The 22805-nt window shown below is 33.2% G+C and overlaps 1 protein-coding gene across 1 annotated transcript in view; it reads left to right on the top strand.

Moving 5' to 3' along the window:
- The window catches only part of GPC5 (glypican 5), a gene marked incomplete at both ends in the record, with an annotated part of 647880 nt that overhangs the window by 40829 nt on the left and 584246 nt on the right, over positions 1 to 22805 (top strand). The window contains one exon of the mRNA XM_081309273.1: positions 4567 to 4728. Within this exon, the coding sequence (XP_081165399.1) occupies positions 4567 to 4728 (162 nt within the window). The remainder of the gene's footprint in view (positions 1 to 4566; positions 4729 to 22805) is intronic.

Raw genomic sequence — 22805 nt, 5'->3', positions numbered from 1 at the left:
GGAAGGGAGACTTGTTGCCCGTTGTTCACTTATTTGTTTCTCTTATTGATCCATCACACACATTCAATAATTGAGAGGGCAGCATTCTTCCAGCCGCACTGCTATACCCAAATCAGTCTGCTCTGCCTTCCTGTGAATTCTATTCAATACTTTGGGTTTCTCTTGTTCTCAGGTTCTTCAGACATTCCTTCATTGCTTCCTTCTTTTTCCCTCTTGTCCAAATACTTATATTGTGAAGATCTTGTGGCTATTGCTGGTCTGTTCCATTCTGTTTGTATTTTGAAGTTTTGGGGGGATATTGCTATCATGTTACTAGTTTTGTTGTAGTTTATTGTGGATTTGTTTTGTAGTTCTGTCTGGTTTTATATGAGGATTTGGAGATAGCGAAAACCATGATGTCCTTGCCACCATCTTTTCAGAATGCCTCCCTGTTAAAATGTTCCTACTTTAGCACACTAAACACACCAGCAGGTAGATGGCTTCAGGTTTCTTATGCTGGAGAACAGAAAGGAGTAGTTATTAAACAATATTGCTGCTTCTAAGTAAGAAATCCAGAAAGCACCAATGATTTTGGTTGAAGGCTTCTGACTGGAGGAATACTATTTTATTTTGTTTTTAGTATTTCTTGCAAAGTTTGATTTTATTGTTCAGAAACTTGACAGCTGCCCTAGAGCGTGGGCACTCTCACTGTTTCACATCATCCTGAAATTATGCCATGTTTCTTAAAGCCAAGCTTGGAAATCTTTTTTAAAATATCTCTTATTGCCATGTGGTATGTTATGGGTTAATTCTAGCTTTGCTTTCTTATGATGCCTGTTTTTCTTACAACAGGAAAACTGCAGTCTGGGCTTTTTTTTTTCTTTTTTTTTTTAATCAACAAGCATCTTATGTCCTTTGTGCTTATTCTAGAAACAAGTAAGACATGGTCCTTTCCCTGAGGATCTTGTTTAGTCCATCTTGTCTGTCTCTTGGCCTGATACAGGAAGGAACAAAGGGAACTGGAATCTTTTTTGCCAACTCTTTTCCTTCTCTACTGGCACCCCAATTCTAAGTTATTTAAGCATATCTTGTAGGTGATATTAATGAAAAATATCGTGCCTAATAGGTAAGTACTGTGCCTAGTTATGGTGCTATAGCTCTGATTTGGTTTGGAATTTAGTTTTATCTTGTCACTACAAACTTCTAAGATTCTAAATGAAAGTCTGAATTAATCAGTGCAGACCCTCATCAACTTGAGGAATGTACTTTGGCTAAGTGGTCTAAATTGCTATGTTTGCTTACTCAGAGTTGCTGAGGCATAATGGTTTTTCTCCTACACGATATTTAGGATAGCAGTAGAGGCAATTTGTTGCATCTTTCTAATGTATTTTCTACCACTTAAAATTGGGCAAAGAAGCAAATGGCAAGTCTATAGCTTTGTATTTTAGTCTATTTTATTTTGATAAATCTCCTTGTATAGTTTCTAACCTAAAATTTATTTTCTTGCAACTTACTAAACAGATGCCTTCTTTCAGAACAGGAATAGGAGATGGCTAGTTATGTCTATAAACAATCCATTTATAGATTTAAGACTTTCTTTCCTCTTGTGGAATAATGGTGAAGAACATAGTTCTTCTGAGATAGTTTGCCTGTTTCCCAAACACCAGCTCTACCATTTTGTAATCTGGACAGTTTTCATTTTTCCTTTTCTTTATCCATTTCTTTTCTTTTGCAATATTGAGGATTGAACCCAGGCCCTTTTGCATGCTAGGCAAGCACTCTACCATCGAGCTACATTGTACCCAACCCTGACACTGGATAGCCTCTTTATGTGTTCATCTCCTCATGTGTAAATGTGGCAGTAATATCATAGTGATAATTAAATTAGATAATACATATGCATTATTGTGTGTTTAGCATGTATTAGGCAATGTTCTGTGCAACTGGAATATAAAAGCAAGCAAAATGGTTCCCTGATTGGAACTTAAAGTATTGGTGAGGGAACAAATTAATTAGAATCACCTGAAAGAATATAAAAGTACAAAGATGACATGTGTAGTGGAGAGATATGTGGCCCTAATGTCATGTTATCTGGACTTGTGTTAACTGGGAGTTTACAGAAAGTTTCTCTAGGGAAGACAGAGTGGGGATCTTAAGAAAAATGGATAGTAATGAACTAGGTGATGATAGGTGTTTGGTGCATGTGTGGGTGAACATAGCTGGACAAGAGTGCCCCAGATAGAAGAAAGTATTGGGGAATGACTCTGTGGCATTGTGAATATGAGGAACTGAAATGTGCCTGCCTGTGAAAGGAAGAGTACTGAGGCCTCTGTTTCTGGAGAGGGAGTGGGAAGAAGGGTCACATCTCAGGGCTCCTTTATAGACCATGTTTTTGAATATAATCTATCCAAACAGTGTTAGATATTTGACCTCAGTAGGTATATTTGCAGTGAGACATTATTATTGTTATTATTATTTTAAAATCCCCTAGTAGTTATTCCCACACTAAATAGATTTGTACACCTCAATATTTATTCATTTGGTTCTTTTCCCCAGTCTCTATTGTTGCTCTTCTCTGAATGCTAATTCCTCAATCCTTCCATTTAGGAATAAAACTGAGAAGATAGCTTTGTTTCTTTCAATCAATTTTACTATTTGAAATAGAATTAGCTTTTGTATAACTTTAGGTAAGATAAATGAAAAACAATTGCCAACATGTTACCTACTGTGACACTTATAAATATTTTATGCTTCTTAGCCTTTGTAAAATGCTCAAATGCTGTCAGTTGTTGTCTATCTTCAACAAACCAAAGCTGAAATTATTAGAAATGTTGGTGTCTTATGTTGGCAGGAAGCTCAGAGTGATTTCAAATGTTTTGATCTTATCCAGAACCAACTTTTGGAAATGTAAAACCTGAGGCTGACTGTGTGAAGAAATAGGAAGAGCTTGAACAGTATGAAGGCTGTCACATGTATGCATTTGTGTGCGTGCAGAGGCATATTTTACTTTCGCTGATTTAAAATCAGTCTATGCAGAGCTAATGTGGGAGCTGTGAGACTCCCCAGACACCGAGGGCCACAGCACTTCTTCCTGTTCTGAAATTAGGGAATAACTGTTTCAGGGCCTGTAAATAAACTTGTCACGAGCATTAGAAAACAACTTGTAGGCTTGGGATGCTTGCACATTGTGGTGTTCCATTAGGAGTTGGTTCCCTCTTCAGAGGCTAACTGTCCCCTGGGTCATACCTTTTCCTCTTTGTCTTCTACCACATGTGCTGTGTATTCAGGTGCTTTCTTAGCATCTCTATCCAGGATGAGAATTGTTCATCATGTTAGAAGATTATTTTTTAAGTACAAGTATGTGTAATGACTTTACATTTAATGTAACATTCATCCTCACTGGGTTTTCTAAGTATGATTATACAATCAAAAAGTGATTTAATGGTAAGAATTGCCTCTAGACAGATATATAGTGAGTAGAGTCTTGGATCTTGGATTTGAGCCCACAGGGGATTTCAATCTACTGTCATTTTATTGCAGAGGATATTTTATTCCTCAAGAAGCACAAGCATCGTGGGAGTTGAGAAATCAGATGATGTTCTTTGACCTTTATTTGATGCACAAAATTTGATTTCACTTCCTCATGAAGAAAACCATTTTAGCCTGTATGATTTTCTATTACATATTTAGTTTAAATAAGTTTGGCCAAATTGATAAAATAAGCAAAAATTAACTCTTTCTGATCTATTGCTTATGTAGTAGTTAATTTGCCACATATTGAGTAGACATAACTAATATTGGATCAAGAATTTAAATTATTGAGCAAAGAGTTAGTGGTTTGGATTTTTTTTTCATGGTTGTATTAATGGATGATAGAGAATTTTTCTTATAGTAAGTAGTTTTGGTAAATCAATTCCTCACATAGAATATTAACCACTTCCCCAAGGACTTAAAAATAGCATACTACAGGGATACAGCCATATCAGTGTTTATAGCAGCACAATTCACAATAGCTACATTGTGGAACCAACCCAGATACCCTTCAGTAGATGAATGGATAGGGAAACTTTGGCATATATACACAATGGAACATTACTCAGCATTAAAAGAGAATAAAATCATGGCATTTTCAGGTAACGGATGGAGTTGAAAAATATCACCCTAAATGAAGTAAGCCAATCCTGAAAAACCAAAGGCCTGATATAAGGATGCTGACTCATAATGGCAATGGTGGGGGGAGCATGGGAAGAATGGAGGAAATTTAGATAGGGTACAGGGAAGGGAGGGGGCAAGAGGGTAAGAATGATGGTGGAATGAGTTAGATATCATTACCCTAAGTACATGCATAAGACACGAATGGTGTGAAAATACTTTGTATACAACCAATGTCTTGAAAAATTGTGCTCTGTGTGTGTAATATGAAATGAATTGCATTCTGCCATCATGTATAACAAATTACAATAACTGAATAATTTAATAAAAAAATATGAACCCCTTGTATGTAGGACTTATAATGCATGACATATAACATGTAATATTTTTTTAATGGATAGATGATCATTCTGGAAAATCTTATATATGTTTCAGGACCTGATCTTCAGGTTTGCATATCTAAAAAGCCAACATGTTGCACAAGGAAGATGGAGGAGAGATACCAAATTGCAGCTCGCCAAGATCTGCAGCAGGTGCTTCAAGCATCCACCTCTACATTAAAGCTGCTAATATCTCGAAATGCAGCTGCTTTTCAAGGTAAATGTGCTTGAACTTTGGAACTAAGGACCAGTTCTGTGTAATTTGCCTATTTTAGTGATAATGGTAAATGTGACTAGGTATATTTCCTTATATTTGCATATTATTTTGGCATAAAGTAAAGTTTTATCTTTTTCTAACCTTTATAATTTGTTTTGGAGGTTATGTTGGGCATATTTTTTAGTTGGACTAGAGAAACAGTTATATTACTAAAGTTGTCATTAAACACATGCCTAAATTTATAGGGTTCTTTTGGGTTCTCCAATATTCTGACCCATGGTTTTACTTAAGTGTGAACATACATAATTATTAAGTTTTATGAAAAATGTCTACAGCATAAAATCTCATTGCTTTTATCTGGGTAGTTATAGGTAAATTTTTAAAAATATGACTTGAAGAAATATTTGTCTGAGTTTTCCCCTGCACCTTCATGTCTTTTTTAAAAAAAGTTTTAGTTGTTATTTTATTTATTTGTATGTGGTGCTGAGAATCGAACCCAGTGCCTCATGAATGCTAGGCAAACACTCTATCACTAAGTTACAACCCCATCCCTTTATGTGGTTTTCATGAGAATATCAGTTCAGTGTATCAAAGTGCAGGCAGGTAGGCCTGGTAAATAATCAACTGGGGAATATTAATTGGATGTTTAAGGATCAGATAAGACCACAACTCAACTATGTCTCAATATGTTCAGAAATAAAATTAATGAGTTATAAAATTAAGGAGCAAAATGAAAAATACATGATATTTTTCTTATTTTAGTCATCTCTTCCATAAAATTTCTTATTGCTACAATAAAATAGCTTAATTTATTTTTCCCTTTTATAAAGCATTAGCTACTCTGTATATGACTAGAATGAAAATATCTGTATTACATTGCTTTTCAAACAAATTTATTGCTTTTGTTCAACATAGGATATAACTTCTGTTAATATTCCTTTTTAATAAGTATATTAATGTCAATGTATTTAAATAATTTGCTTTGTTTGCACACATAGCTGATTAATTTTTAAAGCCATACTTACTAAATAAAATAAATACAATAAATCAGAATAAAATTTAAGTTGAGTTAAATGTAGTACATGATGAATTGATGATATTTTTATATAAATGTTAAAATGTTAGATTTTAAGATGCTATTAATTTTACATTGTGTTAAGATGGTTTAGAATGTGATTTTATTCTGACATGGGATTTATTCATATGAAATTGTTGAAGAAAAAATTTTTGATATACATTTTAGTATAAGAAATGTGGTTTGAACTGGTTGAATTAGAAGGTTGCAGCTACCCACTGGAAGTTATATAATTATTTCTCATGAAAATGATAGTGTGTACAATACAGAAAATGCATTTTAGAGGTAAATGGGAAGTGAATCGAAAAGCCTGAGTCAAACAGAGGGTTAGTGGTTGTCAAACAGACGCTGGTAAAGGTAAGCCAGACTCAGTGAAGAAGACTTCAAACACAAATGTTAAGTTTGAGTTATTGAAATTTTTAAACTGGGAAGCTTTCTTATGACTTATCATCTTTTAATGTCAAAACTACATTTCTCCAAATAAGAAGATGCCTGAAGATCATGATGAATCTAGCCTGGTTTTTTGAATAGCAGTATTTGTAGGTAAGAGCAAGTTGTACAATTACTAACAGGCCCTCAGTATAGCTGAAAATTTCTGCTGCCTTCAAAGACACAGACACAGACTTTTTACATATTCTTAGATAAATTGATAAAGATGGAGCATATTCAATTCAAAAGATTGGAAAACCTGGAATATTTAGATTTTAAGATGAATTGAAGCTACTGAAAGCTTTTGGTGATATTGCTAAAAATCGGTAACTATTTAAGTAACAGAAATACATATTAGGGTATGAGATTGTCTTTAACTACCAGAGGGCCAGGTAATTTTATATAACCTTTTGTTATTTTATGTTTAATAAATTGCATCTCTGCATTTAATAGGTTAATTTTTGCTGTTTATTTAAAACTTAATTATAAAAGTAAAAAGGTAGAAACATTCTTAAATATGATTTGTTCTAAAAAATTGTCATTTTTCTCTTTTCTTGGAATGTCAAATTTTATTTAAGAAGCATGAATAGGCAAGACAAATTTAGAAGAAATTTGCCTAAAGGCCAAGTTTACTAGAATAAATTATCTTTCAAGAATTTCAGACTTTAATTTAATGAATAAAATAAATAGCTTTAGGCTTATTTTCATGAAAACAAGCGTAAGTATATATATGCTAAAAGCAATATGAGAGATCTTATTTGCTGTAATCATAACTGAGCAGATTAGCATAATTTTTCTATAAGTAAAATGCTGTCCATCTAGTTTCTATACAATCAAAAGAGCTGAAAAAATTTCAGGTCTTTATTTTCACAAGAAAAAAAAAGTCAACACATTTTTATTAGGAAATCTTGTCTGCTTGAGAGAAATTTAATAGCAAAATCAATTCACTTCTCCCATGATGTAAGTAGATTTGCTATGTTTTGATCTTTAATTTTTAAATACTTCATGTATATTTTACTATTCATTACATCAACAATTTTAACCTTCTTTTAAGTGGTATTGAGTGTTATTAAAGATGTTGGACTGGGATATAGTATGGTGTCTTCCCTTATGGCTCTTACTGGACTCCATGGAAACATTTTTTTTGAACAGTCCCTTGAATTTGGAAACCGGGGATGATCCCTCTGGTGTGCGGATTTAGTGGTTCCCACACTACTCTTAGATGAAAACTGTGAGTTTGGAAGTGCAAAGGGGAGAGAGGAAGCCCTGCGGGCTGGCTCCTGGTACTACAAGAGTCATAAGGTTATTATTCTATGTGGAGTTTGCATTTAGCTCTGGAGTCTGCCACCAGGGTATGTATGGGTTAGGCAAGAGTTGGCCTCTGGGACAACTCTACATTTTTTCCCCCTAAGAAATTTATTGTATTTTGCTTCGGTCATATTTTCTTAAAATAAACAACATAGTTAAGACAAAAATCTGTTGTTGAAGGGCCCATAATTGTGACCTAGGATATCATTATTTCCTAAGGGCTACTCATGCAGGATTTTAGAAAGTAAAAGGAACAAGCTGATATTCCTGTTTCTGTTGTTCACAGTGAAGAAGTGCTGTTTGCAAGAGAAGTGCTGGTCTTGTCATAGTGCAGACAATAACTATTCTTCATTTGCAGGGGCTTAACAGTGTTCAGGAATAAAACAGAACTGCCTGGAGTGAGGCAAGAATTTCTTTTCCTTCTACTATTTTACTATGAGATTTTGTTCTTTAAAAGTATTTTAGAATTTAAAACAAATAAATATATATATATTTTTTTTACGCTGAAGTATACTGCGAATCATGAAGAAATAGGGGAAATTAACAGAATATGTCACTAACTATAAAAATTAACTCTTATCTAGTGTTCAAATTTGTCAGTTTTAAAATCCCTTCAAATAAGATAATGGGAATTCTTAAAATTAAAATTAACTGAAATTTTAACTTCACCTTCAAAAATGAAATTAAGGAATATTTTGGAGGGCACTACTGGAAGATTGCGTTTTGTTGAAATCTTGGGGAGATGAAGTTAATGCTATATTTTTCCTTATATGTATAACTTTCTATATTTCTCTCATCTTCAAATATATTCATGTATTTGTAAAATATATGATAGATAGTCTTTATTTTTTGAAAATTTCTAGTTTTATATATGTCATCTAAAATGAATATTATTACAAACCTTTGAGTGATAAATGATATTTAGAAGAGGAATGATTTCACATTTTTTTATTCTTTTGGCTAATTAAATATTCATTCCTTAATTATAAGTACTTGAAAGATTGGCAAGCTTGTCCTCTCAGGTTGAAATGTTAAATTCTAGAATTTAGTAAAAACTACATTCCTATTTTTAATGCAACATAGGAATATGTTCAAGATTTTAATGTCTTATTTTAAAAAGCAGGTGAAATGAAAATATGACTATAATTTATGGATTTCTCTCTTTAGATATATCTACTGTAATGTGCAGAGATAGTATATAGCTACTGGGAAACTAAATTGTCTATACATATACACATATATTGTCAAAGACACAATGTATTGAATATATTATAATGCTCAGGAGGGCAATTATGTTTGTATAAATGTTATAATGTTAAGCACAGAGAATGTTTATTTTATTCACTTCAGTTGTGCTTTAAAAATATGGATATTTAAAATAATCTCTTGAAGGAGTATTAGGTGGAAGGAATTATAGAATAATGATATTTCTATCACTAAGGATTCTTTTATCAAAAGCTCAAGGATACAGAACAGATAGCCTTAGGTAGGCAGTGTCGGGGAGACTTGTTTCTCTCAGTCTATAGCACTTAGAGCAGACACTCAGCAAATGTCAAATGAACTGCATGAATATATAGAGGACGAATGGCACTGAGCAAGAAGATGGTACCCAAATAAAATGAGATTCCCTCCCTCTCACTCTTCCTTCTTTACCTTTCTCTTTCTCTCTCCCCCCTCTTTCTTTCTATTGATGCTTAATACATTTGTTTACTACTTACCAATACCAGAACTATCACATGCTAAGGTTGTATATGGTATCCAAATACTCAATGTATTTCACTTTTATTGGCTCCCTCAGACTTCTAAAGTCCTAACATATGTTTATTAGTTTATTAATTTATAAACCAGAATGGGGTATATTATAGCATTTCTCTACATTCTGAATGTAATTGCTCTTTCTTCTCCTGCAGTTTTAGGCAGCTCATGGTTTATTATGTTCTCATAGAGCAGCTATCCATGCAACTGGTCTTTATCCAACTGTCCTTTATCACTGAAATGTTAAAAAATGCTTCTTTTGAATCTGTGTTAGCAGGTTACTATTAATTATGAAAGAGAAGTAATTTTTCTGTATTCTAGGTAAAAATTATAAGAGCTTAAATTACTTTACAGCTGGAAATAAAGCTTGCTTTGCATGAAATGTTATTGATACTAGAAAAAATTAACTGTGGACTTACAACTGGGTTTATCTTTGCAAACTCTAAGAAGTGAACTTTAAATCATCTTAATTCTGACAGATGGTAGCTATGATAATATTACCTATGGCAATGGTAATCTCACTCTGACACGAACAGAAACTTGCTCATAGTAGGTAAAACAATTCTTTCTTTATTTTATGTACATTTCAGTTAATCTTTTCAATATGAGGACTGTACATGTACTGTCTAGAAGATGAATTGACATTTAATCAGATTATCATTTTATCTTTATATTCACTATTAATAGTTTAATCTTACTTTTGCATAAGGAATCATAGGGATGATTCTTAAAAGCTGTCTGTTGGGAAAAGCAGACTATCTAAGGGATGACAAGTAGTTATGTTTTGAGACTCACCTGTCTATCTATTTATCCCATATGCTGTCTATCTATTTATCCCATCCATTTTATTTGATTTATTAAATTCCTTTTTTATACTGGGGATTGAACTCAGTTAAAATTACTTTTTATAAATGTGTGACATTTATCAGTCTCCTGTTGATGGGCATTTCAGTAATTTCCAACTTATTATTACATTTATGTTGTGGTGAACATTCTTGATAATGTTTCCATGGGTGTGTTTCTCTTTTTATAAGTAGAAGTGCAATTGTGCTTATAGGATCCCGCATTGTCACTTTTACTAGATTACTAACTAAAGTTGCTCTTCTAGGTAGCTGAATCAATTTACATTCCCAATAGTAGTTTGTGCACATTGCCATTGTTTTACATCATTCCCAAAACCTATTGTCAGAATTTTGAAAGTTTTAGTAAAAAGATAGATGTGAAGTGGTGCCTTATTTTCAAAACATGTGGTTCCCTGATTATTAGGGAGTTAAAATGTCTTTTTACACACAGTTATTTATTTTGCATGTTCTTTTTAAAATTTATTTTATTTTGAAATTTGTCTTAATTAGTTATATGTGACAGTAGAATGCATTTTGGCACTTTTTACACAAATGAAGTACAACTACTTCTTTCTATGTCTGAACATGGTTCAGAGTCACACTGGTAATGTAATCATACATGTATATTGGGTAATAATGTCCATCTCATTCCACCATCCTTCCCATCCCCACATCCCCTCCAGCCCTCACTCCCTTCTGCACAATCTAAAGTTTCTTCATTCTTCCTGACCCAATCTCCCCCCGTTATGGGTTAGTATGTGTTTATCAGAGAAAACATTCATCTTTGTTTTTTTTTTTTTTTTGGGGGGGGTTGGCTTATTTCACTTGGCATGTTATTCTCCAGCTTCATCCATTTACCTGCAAATGTAGTACATGACTTTTCAGCTTTTCTCATAGGGCATGTTTTAATAGTTGTTAGCACATTTAGTTTTAGAAAGGGTGACTTTTCTGTTAAATAGCCACTGCAACTAATTAATTAAAAAAATAACAATGACAGTATTTTAAGAATTCATGGTTTTAGATATTTTAAGACCATACAAAATTTATCTAAGATGATTAATGATAACTTGATTAATTTTATAGGAAAGATAGAATAATGACACTATTAAAATATTTAAGAAGTTATTTTACAAGTAGATGATCTATCTTTTTCATCTTTTGCATTTACCTCATAACAGTTTATCATGAGATATCAATTATGTTTTGGCATGGTTATTGTGTAACATATGTTACATGATAACTGTGTGTTAGTCTTCCATCAGTGTGACAATGTATCTGAGATAATAGATTAAAAGAAGAAAGATTCATTTTGACTTATGGTTTCAGAGGTGTTATTCCATGTTTTCTTGGCCCTGTTGCTTTGGGCTTTTGGTGAAATAGAAGATCATGGCAGGGAACATGTGTTAGAGCAAAGTTCACCCCATGGAAGGAGGGAGATAGGAGGAGAAAGAGGAGGGTATCCCAACATCTCCTTGAGGTCATACCCCAATAACTTAATTTCCTTTCACTAGCCCCTCCTTTCTAATAGTGCTATCAGCTGGGGACTAAATCTTCAACAAATGAACCATTAGGGGACATTTTAAGACCCCAAACATAACAACTTTTTCTTCTCCTTTATACCTGGTTGTTGGAGCACCAAATTTTGGGGGTTACCATCCTTAATGGCAGTGTGGTTAGGAACAGTGAACTCTGCTGTAGCTAAAGGGAGTGATATAGAATGGAATAAGAAGTGTATATATGATTTGAAATAGCTTTTGTGGAAAAAGTGCGTGGAAATTAACTAAAAAGCAATTAGAAAACTAACATTAGAGATAGATAATTAATAGTAACACCATTATGCACAATGTCTTGACTATTTTCATTTTTAGTCCTTTATAGTAACCAGGAGAAGATATAAATAGAGTAGGACCATATATATGGTTCATTTCGTACAGCAAAAGGTGATGGGTCATTGAATACCTGTTCATTCATCCAGTATTTTTTCCTGAATTAATGCTATTTTCCAGCATTGTTTTAAGTGCTAGGGGGTGTATCATTGAATAAAAGTAAGATCCCTATCCTCATAGTTTGAATTTTTATCCAGAGAAGACAGAAAATGAACAAATAACAAATATAATTCAGATGTAAGTTAGGAAGTGTTAAATGTTTTAGAAAAATTGCATAGAGCTAGGTGAGGGAGAAATACTTAAGTGTTGCAAAGACTTGGAAAAAGCGAAGGCATTAGTCATGTAGATACCTGGAAGAAAAACATTTTGGGCATCAGGGGCAGACCATGTAGGGCCTCTTAGGCTTTTCTTCTGAAACAGGAATTTTTTGCTATAGAACTGGCTATATTTAAAAATACTTATTCATTAGACCAGCCTATATATACAGGGCTACACTGAAATCAAGAAACCCAGTTAGGTGGTTATTGTAACAATCTAGAAGAGATATCATGGTGATTTAAACCAGAGTGAGTAATGGAAGTAAGAAGTAGTCAGATTCTGAGTATATTGTTGTCATCAGTGGGCCTTGGGAATAGTAGGAAAAGAATTGAAGCCAATATGGGCCAGGGTGTGGTGAGGTCTATCAAGGTTGTACTGTGTGGTGGGTGCCTGGAACGTAGTAGTCACAGAAGCCCTGGCTGTAGGTATAGGATGGGTTTCCACATGGACTTTAGGATCTGAAACTTTTGATGGAGTTGATGTGAGACACACTATAACCTGTTTTCCCAAAGTACTCAATGAAAGAAAGCCATTGATTGTTGTGGCCAGGACATTATTTGATTACCTGGTAGAGGCTAATCTTTGACACAGATTGAAAGAGTAATGGCTTGGCAGAGCTAGAAAATTTCTAATGCTTCTCTACTATCTGACTCTGTAAAGTGATAGAAATGTAGTTTTTATAGTAAAATATCTAGAAATGAAAACAATTGATTTTAACTCATGATTCTACCTGATGAAATATTCTCAATATTTAGTGTAATTTAAAAAGTCAGGTAAAAAATGAATAATGCACAAATAGAATCAACTAGACTGAAATTTGTGAACAAAAAATTGGAGCATTAAGGGAAGAGTACATGTAATGAGACAGTGTTGAATAAAATTGCATACTAGTAATTAGGGTCAAAATCAGGAGTTTGAATGTGAGAAATTTGCTTCAAACAAAAAGATATTAAAGGGTTATCTTACAATTGAAAATAAAATTCTTTATTAGTTCATAACTCAGCCAGCAAGTATATTGTATGATGAACCTAAGGCTCTTGGAACTGAATTTTGAAGAGGTAAGTCTCATAAAATTAAGAACACATTTGCTATTTTATACAAATTGAAAATGAATTGAAGTTCTGTGTGCCAAACAACATTAATTATTATCAAATATCTTTTTATTTTATTATCTTTTATCTAATTAGATTTTTTTAAACTAGCATTAGTGGTAGCTAAAAATTTTAAATATTACAATTTATTGTAAACCATGAATACCCTTTATTAAAAATGTAGAAATTGTCTTAATATTTAAGCCTTTTTTCTAGAGCCTTGGAGGAAGAGCAGATTAAGATGAAAATTACTATAGCACCATCCATAATATTCAATTGGCAAAGTGATAAGATATAATGGAAAATAAGATACCTCCCTTTCCTCAAACAGGGGACTTAAATTTTACAACCACTCCTCAGTGTAGCTGTTCATGATGGGAAATTATCCATGCATATCTCTATGCTTTTAGCATAAAATATATCTAGCAATAAATACAATATAGATGCTATAGCTTTTATGCAGAAGGCATAAGGCTTGAAATGATATCTCAAAATCCAAAGCTATAATAGTAAATAAATAAAGGGTAATTCTTGGATAGCTATGCTGTGCTTTTTTATTCTAGGGTAATTCTGCCTGTGGGCAAACTTTTGTATAAACAAAGATAATTGAACTTTTGTACCTTAAAGGATATTGTTCTCTTGTACTATTTATTTGACTTCATCCCCACTGGGTATAAACTTGACTTGAATTGTACCTTAGGAAACATATTCAATATTTTTTTCCTTAAGTAGGAATAAATTGAGGATACTCCATAATAGAACAAACATTGTTCTTTGCTGTGGGAAAACATTTCTTGTAATTGGATAGGCAATATACAAATTCACAGTTTAAGAACAAGGGCTTAGAGTTTGAGAGTTTCAGTTTGGATTTCCTATGTTTAGACTCACTTGCTGGGCCTTGATTTCTTTGCTTGTATAATGGGATAATAGTATTCTCTTCTAGGCTGCAATTAATGAGGTAATTCTTGAAAATTTCTTAGCATAGTGCCTGGTACATAATAAGCACTCAGTATATGTTAGCTATTCTTCTTCCTTTATTTATGGAGTATGTTTTTCCCTCAATATTTGATAGGCAGTCGGAATGTTTCAGGGAAGAAATTGTCTAATGGCTTTTCTGTAAAAAGGTTAAGGGGAATTGTATGAATTCAATTGTCAGTTTATTAGAAGTGCTATAGTGGCCCAGTGGGAGAAGGGCCTAAGCAATACAAACTCTTAGATTCTTTCTTGGATTAAGTGTGCTTGATGGTGTTTCCAAGAGTCACATTGTGAGTGCTTGGGGTTATGGCCAAACATGTTCTACATTTGTGAAGGCAAGCCATTGAGAAAACTTTTTTGGTGAATAATAATAATTTGTACATTTTAAAACAGACTTATATCTATTGCCTCGATTTGGTAATTAAATGAAATTTAAAATTTCATTAAATGATTTTTAATTGTAATGTTTTGATTCTCATTGAAGCTGAAGCTAAGATGAATATTAAAATCTGAGTTTTGACTAACAGAATTATGCAAAGGGACAGAGTCCATGAAAAAATATTAAATGGCTGGCTTAATGAATGCAATAATCTTACTGTTCTCCAAATGATAGTATCTCACATAAAAGAGTCTTCAAATTTTTGATACCACACATTGATTCTGGTCACATTCAAGGATATTTGCAATTCATTTTGATATATCTTAATACAGTTAAGCCTTTAGATTATGCAATTTGCATTATTAGATGGGATCACTAACTTGAAGTATTTACTTTTCACAATAGCATTACTAAATAAATGCATAGCCCTCAGAACAATGTGAAAGACTTTGTTTGATAGAATATGCAGATAATCTAATCAAGAACGGTTTTATATTTGATAGAATATGGAATAAAAATCTAAGAATTTATTGAATTTCTTTGGAAGCCAGTGTTCATTAAGATAGTTTTTTTTAAAGAGGAGAGAGAGAGAGAGAGAGAGAGAGAGAGAGAGAGAGAGAGAGAGAGAGAGAAAGAGAATTTTTAATATTTATTTTTTAGTTCTCGGCGGACACCACATCTTTGTTTGTATGTGGTGCTGAGGATGGAACCTGGGCCGCACGCATGCGAGGCGAGCGCGCTACCGCTTGAGCCACATCCCCAGCCCAAGATAGTTTTTATCTTGGTTGAAATGTTGCTACTCATTTCTTCATAAAATTGTATAACTAATAGTTGAATTTCTGGACATGTTGAAATGCAAAATATTATCACTTGTCTGCATAGCATTTTAGAGAATTTTTTCTCTATACAAGAAACATAGTGTGGAGAGAGATAGGCACTTAAAGTCTCTGCAAAGTATGCTTTAAGAATCTTCACAAATCATTCTTGGAAGGGTGGGGCAAAATTGTCTATTGGTTCAAGAAGGAAAAGTAATTGCTGTATTTGCATGTTGACTTTTAAAATCTGTGTTTAATGTGCTTACTTTCTAGCCATACTCCCAGGGCAATACTTCAGGATGATCTAGGCCAACCGCTTATCTGTTTTTATTGCAAACCTTCAAGTAGATTTAAATTAAATTATCTATGTGTTTAGCAACTCCTACTCAATATGTTAAGTACATTTCTTATTTTAATGAGATCATATATTTTGAATGTAGATTAAGAATATATTGAATAATTGTTATAGCTATTTTGGAGTGCAATTCAACTGCACTTATTTAAATATGTGCTACCCACTGGATATATTCAGTAGGTAAAAAAAATCTATATATATCTCTCTCTATATATGAAACTATAAATATATGTGTGTATATGTATATGAATTGTTTTTTAGAGACCTTTGTTGTAATAAACAGGTGTTGAGAAAATGTGCATATCTATAATTGAGGGAAAGGTAAAGAAATTGCACAAAAATGGAATAGCACTAATCATTAGGAATAAAAGGATGAATATATACCTAGTGATATGGATAGACTTTAACAAAAAAGAGTGGAGGAGTGGAGTGATGAAAGAAAGAAAGAAGGAAGTTTATAATACAGTATTATATGTGTATCCTAAATATGTATGGAAAAATTCTATGTTCATTACTAGAACAAATGCAAATAAAAGTGTTCATATTAAGCATGTTAGATTGATTGCTTAAAGGTATATAATAGTATAATTTACCATTAAATGCTAAGCATAGTTAGAAATAAAGTGAAGGAAAGTTAAAACCTTAGTTACAAATCTTCTAAAACATGCACTGGCTCAGTGTGCTAAAAATGCTGATGAGAGAAATCAAAGAACCTCACTAAATGGAGAGGCATACATTTTTCATTAACTGGGTGACTCAACATTGTAAAGATAATGGATTCAACAGAAGGACTCTATAGGCTGAATATAATTTCTCTCAAAAACATAGAAGACATTGTGTAGACTATGAGATAATTTGGAAAAACTTTTCTTTGTAACTGCTGTACCTTGTAAGCTCTGCGCTAATTCTTTAAAATTGGTGATTTTAAAAATTATAATATTTTGGTTCTGAAATGCCTAAATATTTCAGCCTAAAAATTTTCACAGGCATTGCCTTTTGTTCCTTCATTCAGAACACTGTTCTTTAAATTATTTTCCTAAGGCAAAAATTATTAAAGAAGTCATTTCTGTGATTCTTTTAAATATTTTAATAAGTCTAAGTACTGTAAATCATAGACCTTTTCACTGCTAGTTAATTCTGGTAGAGAATATAAATTTATTCAAATAAAAATAGCAGTTTCATCAAAAGAGTGTTCCTACAACTAGAATTAATAAAAGTCACATTTAAATTATGAGTACTATTTGAGATTCCCACTGTTTAATTTATGCAGTTCCTCTCTTGCTTTTAGTTGGGATAAATTTTAATGGCTTTTTTTGAAATGTTGTTCTCAAAAGTTGAAATATGTTATAAGCTTGAAACACTGAAGTTTTTTTTTTGAATTTTTTTTGCTACCTTCATTAAATATTTTGACTTGGGATTCCAGGTGTTATTTTTCTGGCTATACACTGACCAGTTAGGCTATTTTAATAGTTAGAGAAAAATAAAAGGAATGAGTTTTAGTAATGATGACAGAGGGGAAAAAGTTTTTAAGTATATTTAGAAGGAAATTTTAACAGGACTGGTAATAGAATTATTGTAAAGTGGGATTAGGCAGAAAAGGAACCAAGGATCAGACTGAATATTTCAAGAGACTCTTGGGATCTTTTACAGCAATTTCATTTTCTTTACTTTTATCTTTTAGTAAAGTTTTTTTGGGGGGTGGGTGGGATTCTCCCTAACCCCCAATTGTCTGGGTAAGTTTCTATAGGGAATGCACCCAATTTCTCCATCAACATTTATTTAGTATGTGTTAAATACTGGACACTGGACAAAGCATTTCTTCCTTTGAACAATTTTGTGTGAACTGAAACAGGTGTAGTTAAACTGGGTCCTTACTTTTCATAACTCAGTTAATCTGTTATCAGGGAACTGCAAAAAAATGTGCTTGTATTTCATAGTAATATGACTGAAAATTATGACTTCTTTAAGAAGCTTACAATCTGTTGTGGAAAATAGAACAATGATTGTAATTTGGTGTGCTTTGCTGTGATTAAATTAAAAATATCATAGAGAAGACAGCTGATGTGGACTACTGGGGAAAGAGGTGTTGTGGAAGGAGGTAGGGGGAAAAGTTCTGAAAATGATGCTATTACGGGGAGAAAAATGGTGATGTTATTTCTGTCCCTAGAGAGGAAGATGGACTCTGGGGAACCTAGAGGACTCTTCCACCAAGGCCCAGCCAAGTGCAGGCAGTAGGAGCATTGGGAAGTTCGCCCGGAGGACGCCTTGTGTTATTCTAATTTCCTGGGAATTTATGTTTGTGTCCTTTCATATTCCTAACTTTTCTCTTTTTCTTTATTCTCTTATATTTATTCTCATGTTCTTATTAGTAAAAATACTTAATATTACAAAAATATTTTTAAAAGTCTTTTTAAAAAAATCTGCTTCTCATGAAAATAGAGGGGAGACTAGTAGAGTATAGGAAGGGGACTAGGATGAGGAAAGAAGGGATGAAAAGGGGAGATCACTGGGGAATTAAATTGACCAAGTTATGTTATGTGCATGTGTGAATAGGTAACAGTGAATCCCATTATTAGGTGTAATTATTAATAGACCTACTTAAAAAAATCAAACATTTTCCTTATTTGTGTAATATTTTAGGATGGACAATTTTTTTTTTTTTTTTTTTTGGTACGGGGGACTGAACTCAGGAGTACTTAACCACTGAGCCACATCCCTAGCACTTTTTATTTTTGTATTTAGAGACAGGGTCTTGTTAAATTGCTGAGCTTGGCTTTGAACTTGCGATCCTCATGCCTCAGCCTCCTGAGTAGCTCAGATTATAGGTGTGCATCATCATGCCTGGCAGATAACAATTTTATAAATTTAGGTTTTCTTCTTGGTAGTTGCCGCAGTCTGGCTGGGCACAAATCAGGAGCCACTGAAGTAGGATCAAACTTTATTTCTGAACTCCACCAGCACACTCCACACACGCTCCCGGGAACTCCTCCCCAACGCCATTCGGCTGGTCCAGGAACCGGAAATATCCTCTGGAAATCCCTCCTTCTGCACTTCCCCAACCAATGGGATCTCTCCGGGAATCCCCAGGAATCCCCATGAGAACTCCAAAGTAGCGTGAGCACTGCGGATAGTAATGCCTTGCCTGTCAATCAATACTATCGGCAAAATGCCAGGGGCCATTCCTACTCTGCTATGGCTCTCAGCAGGTAGTGAAAGTATTCTAGGGGGTAATTTTTCCTTTGTTTGTACTCTTGCTATATTGCATAGGTTTTATTACGAAGTGTTATTTTCATTTTGTTTTAAGTAGTCTTCAATTTTACTTTTGCTTCTCCTTTTTGAAGTTGTTGAAACAGTTTTTGGTCAGAATTTGATTAAGTTACCGTGTCCTCAAAATATCAGTGGCTTCTCCCCACAAAGAGGCACAAGACCTCTATGAGCAGATGGTGTCTTTTTCTGCGCAGGCTGAGGAGGAGCCCTGTTTGAGATATTGGTGCTCTAATGGCGGTGGCAGAGGGGAGCTTTTCTCCAAATACATCTGCTTGGGAGTGGGGCATGTTACTTCCATTTACATCTCATCTGCCAAAGTGACTATCCTTGGTGTCAAGACATGTGTTTTTGAACATTCCTGCAAGGAAGGAAGGATATATCTTGAATGAAAACTGTACCCTAAAGAATATTGCCAAAAAAAAAAAAAAAAATAAGGCAACAGCACTATTAAAAAAAAAAAAAAAGAATGTTGCTGTGGGTTCATTTGTGTCCCCTCCCTCCCTGAAGTATGTTGGCTTCTATATTCCCGGTACCAGAGAATGTAACTTTACTTGCAAATAGGGTGTTTGAATAGGCAATCAAGTTAAAAAGAGGCTATTAGGGTATACCTATCCCGTATATCTTATGTCCTTATAAAAAGTGGAAATTTGAACACAGAAAGAGACATAGGAAGAATGCAAAGGAGTGCGTAAAGTCACTGGAAACTTGGAGTGGGACGTGGAAAAGATCCTCTCTCACGTTTTTCTGAAGGAATCAATTTTGATGACTTTTTTTTTTCTGGGTTTTTTTTTTTTTTTTTTTGGTATAGGGTTGCTCTATCAATGACTTACATCCCTAGTCCTTTTTATTTTTTATGTTGAGATAGGGTCTCACTAAATTGTCAAGGCTGGCCTTGAACTTGTGATCCTCCTTCCTCAACCTCTCAATTTGCCGGGAAATACAGGCATGTACCACCATCCCTGGCCCTACTGATATTTTGATTTCAGACATTTAGCCTCCAGAACTGTGAGACAGTAAATTACTGTTTCAGTCATCTGGTCGGTGGTGTTTTATTATAGCAGCCCCAGGAAACGAATACAAACGTGTTTAAAATTTTCCATGTGTTTGGTTCTATTCTTCTTATTTCTAATTTTATAACATTTTTCATTAGAAAATTTAGCCAATAAAATCTCTACTATTCAATATTTAATTTTCTTCATTGCTAATATGATCAGTTTAAAAAATTAGTTTCAAATAAATTATCTACTTGAAAATTTCAAAGGTTATAATTTTTTTCTGTTTAGAATTTTAAGTAGTAGTAGTATTCTCTTCTAACTTACTCAGAGTTTTGCAAATTTTAATTATGTAAAGTTTAGATTCATGTTTTTAAATAAATAATTAAAATAAGTACCGTTGGTCCTATGGTATGCTTTTTTTGTGAGTTTTTAAAATTAATTTGCAGTGACCAGAATGATTAAAAGTATACTGCATTGATAATATCATTCTGTATTTTACCATTATTATTCTTTTTCTTTTGTTGTTTCAATTTTGTTTTATTATTTTTTAAGTGAAGCAACATAATTATTTTCTTCAGACATCTCACTACAATGCCTGTCTATAAATTCCTCCATCTCTGTAAAACAGTTCCTTAGAGGGTAGAAAAATACTATTAACTACTGAAATCTTTATTTCCTTACAAATTTAGATGAGACAGACAGTGATATTACATACAGTTCAGCTGGGAAATGTGTTGGTTAAAAAACTGGACAGGAAGGAAGATGGAAAAGAATATAATACATGCTGCTTTGTTATCTAGAAAAATTTAGATGCCATTGGAAAGGATAGAATTTAAGTATATGATTTGTGATCCACTGAAACTGTCTTCACTATTCTGCATCATGCAAATATTATTCTGTGATGTGATATATTTAGAGTAAGAGCATTGTTTTAGCTTATGTTTTTTGGCTTATTTATCTCAAGCACTATGACCTTGATGCTATTTTAACTTACATGTTTATACATGTAAAAGTATCTAAAGTAATTAATATAACCAGTATTAAATCTTTAAGATTAGCTGTTTGCATAGAGGAAACAAGCCTCTGTAAGAAACAGGAGCAAGCCTTCCAGTTGGACTATATTAGAATTCTATCTACATTTTAATTTTGTTCCTGCTGTGTGGATATATGAGTCTGAATCTATTACCTGGCTCAATGGTCCTTTCAGACAATTTCCCTTTCTCATTCTGATTTTATTGTAAGTGATCATCAACATACTGTAGAAGTGTGCAAATCCAATTTTGATCATTTCCATGAGGCATTGATCACTATAATCTTACATTAAAAAAATAAGAACCAATGGAGTATTGTAATATTTAATAGGTCACCTTTCTATGAAAGGAGCTGGTTACGTAGTGTTGTGTGAGACTATAATACCCTTAGACATTGCTTCTTTAGTGATTCTTCATTTGGGTGCTGTGATAAGAAAATCCTATAGCAGTCACCTCTTGGGCAGCAGGACCTGGTTTAACAGTTAACATTCTTATTTTATGTTAAACACTGCTTTGAGTTTCCTCTTTTCCTGGTGATCTTGAAGCACCTGGTGTTTTTTCATTTGGAGATAATGTTTCTTTGAGAGTTTATTATAACTTCATCTTTAAATATAGTCCTTTCATGAATTTAATACAGTTAATCCTTACTGTGAAGCAGATTAATGGACCTTGGGTATAAAGTTGAGGAACATTAATTTAGTTTACTCTGGTTTTTTAATTGTGTTGCAGTCTTACCGGGGTGTACTTTTTTAGGACATGTCTAGAAATTAGAGAGATGGTGTCACATGGTAATAACATGGCATTTCATTTTCTCATGCTGCCCAACAGTGTGATGAAGAGCACTTTTAGAGAAATATAACTAGTAATTACTGATTTGATTTGAAGCTTGATATTCTCTTCCCCATCTTCAAAACTGTCTACAATTCACTTTGATTCTGCAACCCTGTTTTGATCCTTCATCCTTACTCTAGGATTACTTCCTAACTCTTTTCATCTTTTCTTGTCAATATTTTTGATATTTTATTCCTAATGCAGAATTTATTTCCCCCTCCTGTTCCTATAGATACTTTTATCACAATAACCTCTTGATGGGGCTAACAACTTTCTATTTTGTCATCTATTGATACCAAATAACCTAACAGATAAAGATTTTAAGTTAGGACATTCATGTGTTTCCCTCCAATTAAATTTTTTCTATGCTTTGTAGTTTTCTCCTGCTTAAAATGATATTTAATATTCATAGCTTTAAATGTCTGCTGTAATTTCTGTTATATCTATTCAAAGTTAGTTCTTACATATTTCAATGAATTCTCTCCCACAGTAGATTCTGTTTCCAGATTTCTCGTTTCATTCATTATTGTTACTTTACTGAGAACAAAAATTGTATCTTAAATTTGTAATTATGAGTATATCACTTTCCTTAACACAATGTTTAATTCATGAGAGATGTTCAATTATTGTGATTTTTGTTTTTAGATTTTTTTGTTTTTCAGTGTAAATGGGGTTGAACTTTAGATGGATGGTATAGTGATTTAACATTCATTCTGGTTTAGTCC

This window comes from Spermophilus citellus, assembly GCF_964194105.1.
Source record: "Spermophilus citellus genome assembly, chromosome: 1".
In the NCBI taxonomy this organism is placed as follows: Eukaryota; Metazoa; Chordata; class Mammalia; order Rodentia; family Sciuridae; genus Spermophilus; species Spermophilus citellus.
The sequence above is the reverse complement of the archived record's forward strand: the minus strand, read 5'-3'. Positions and strand labels throughout refer to the sequence as shown.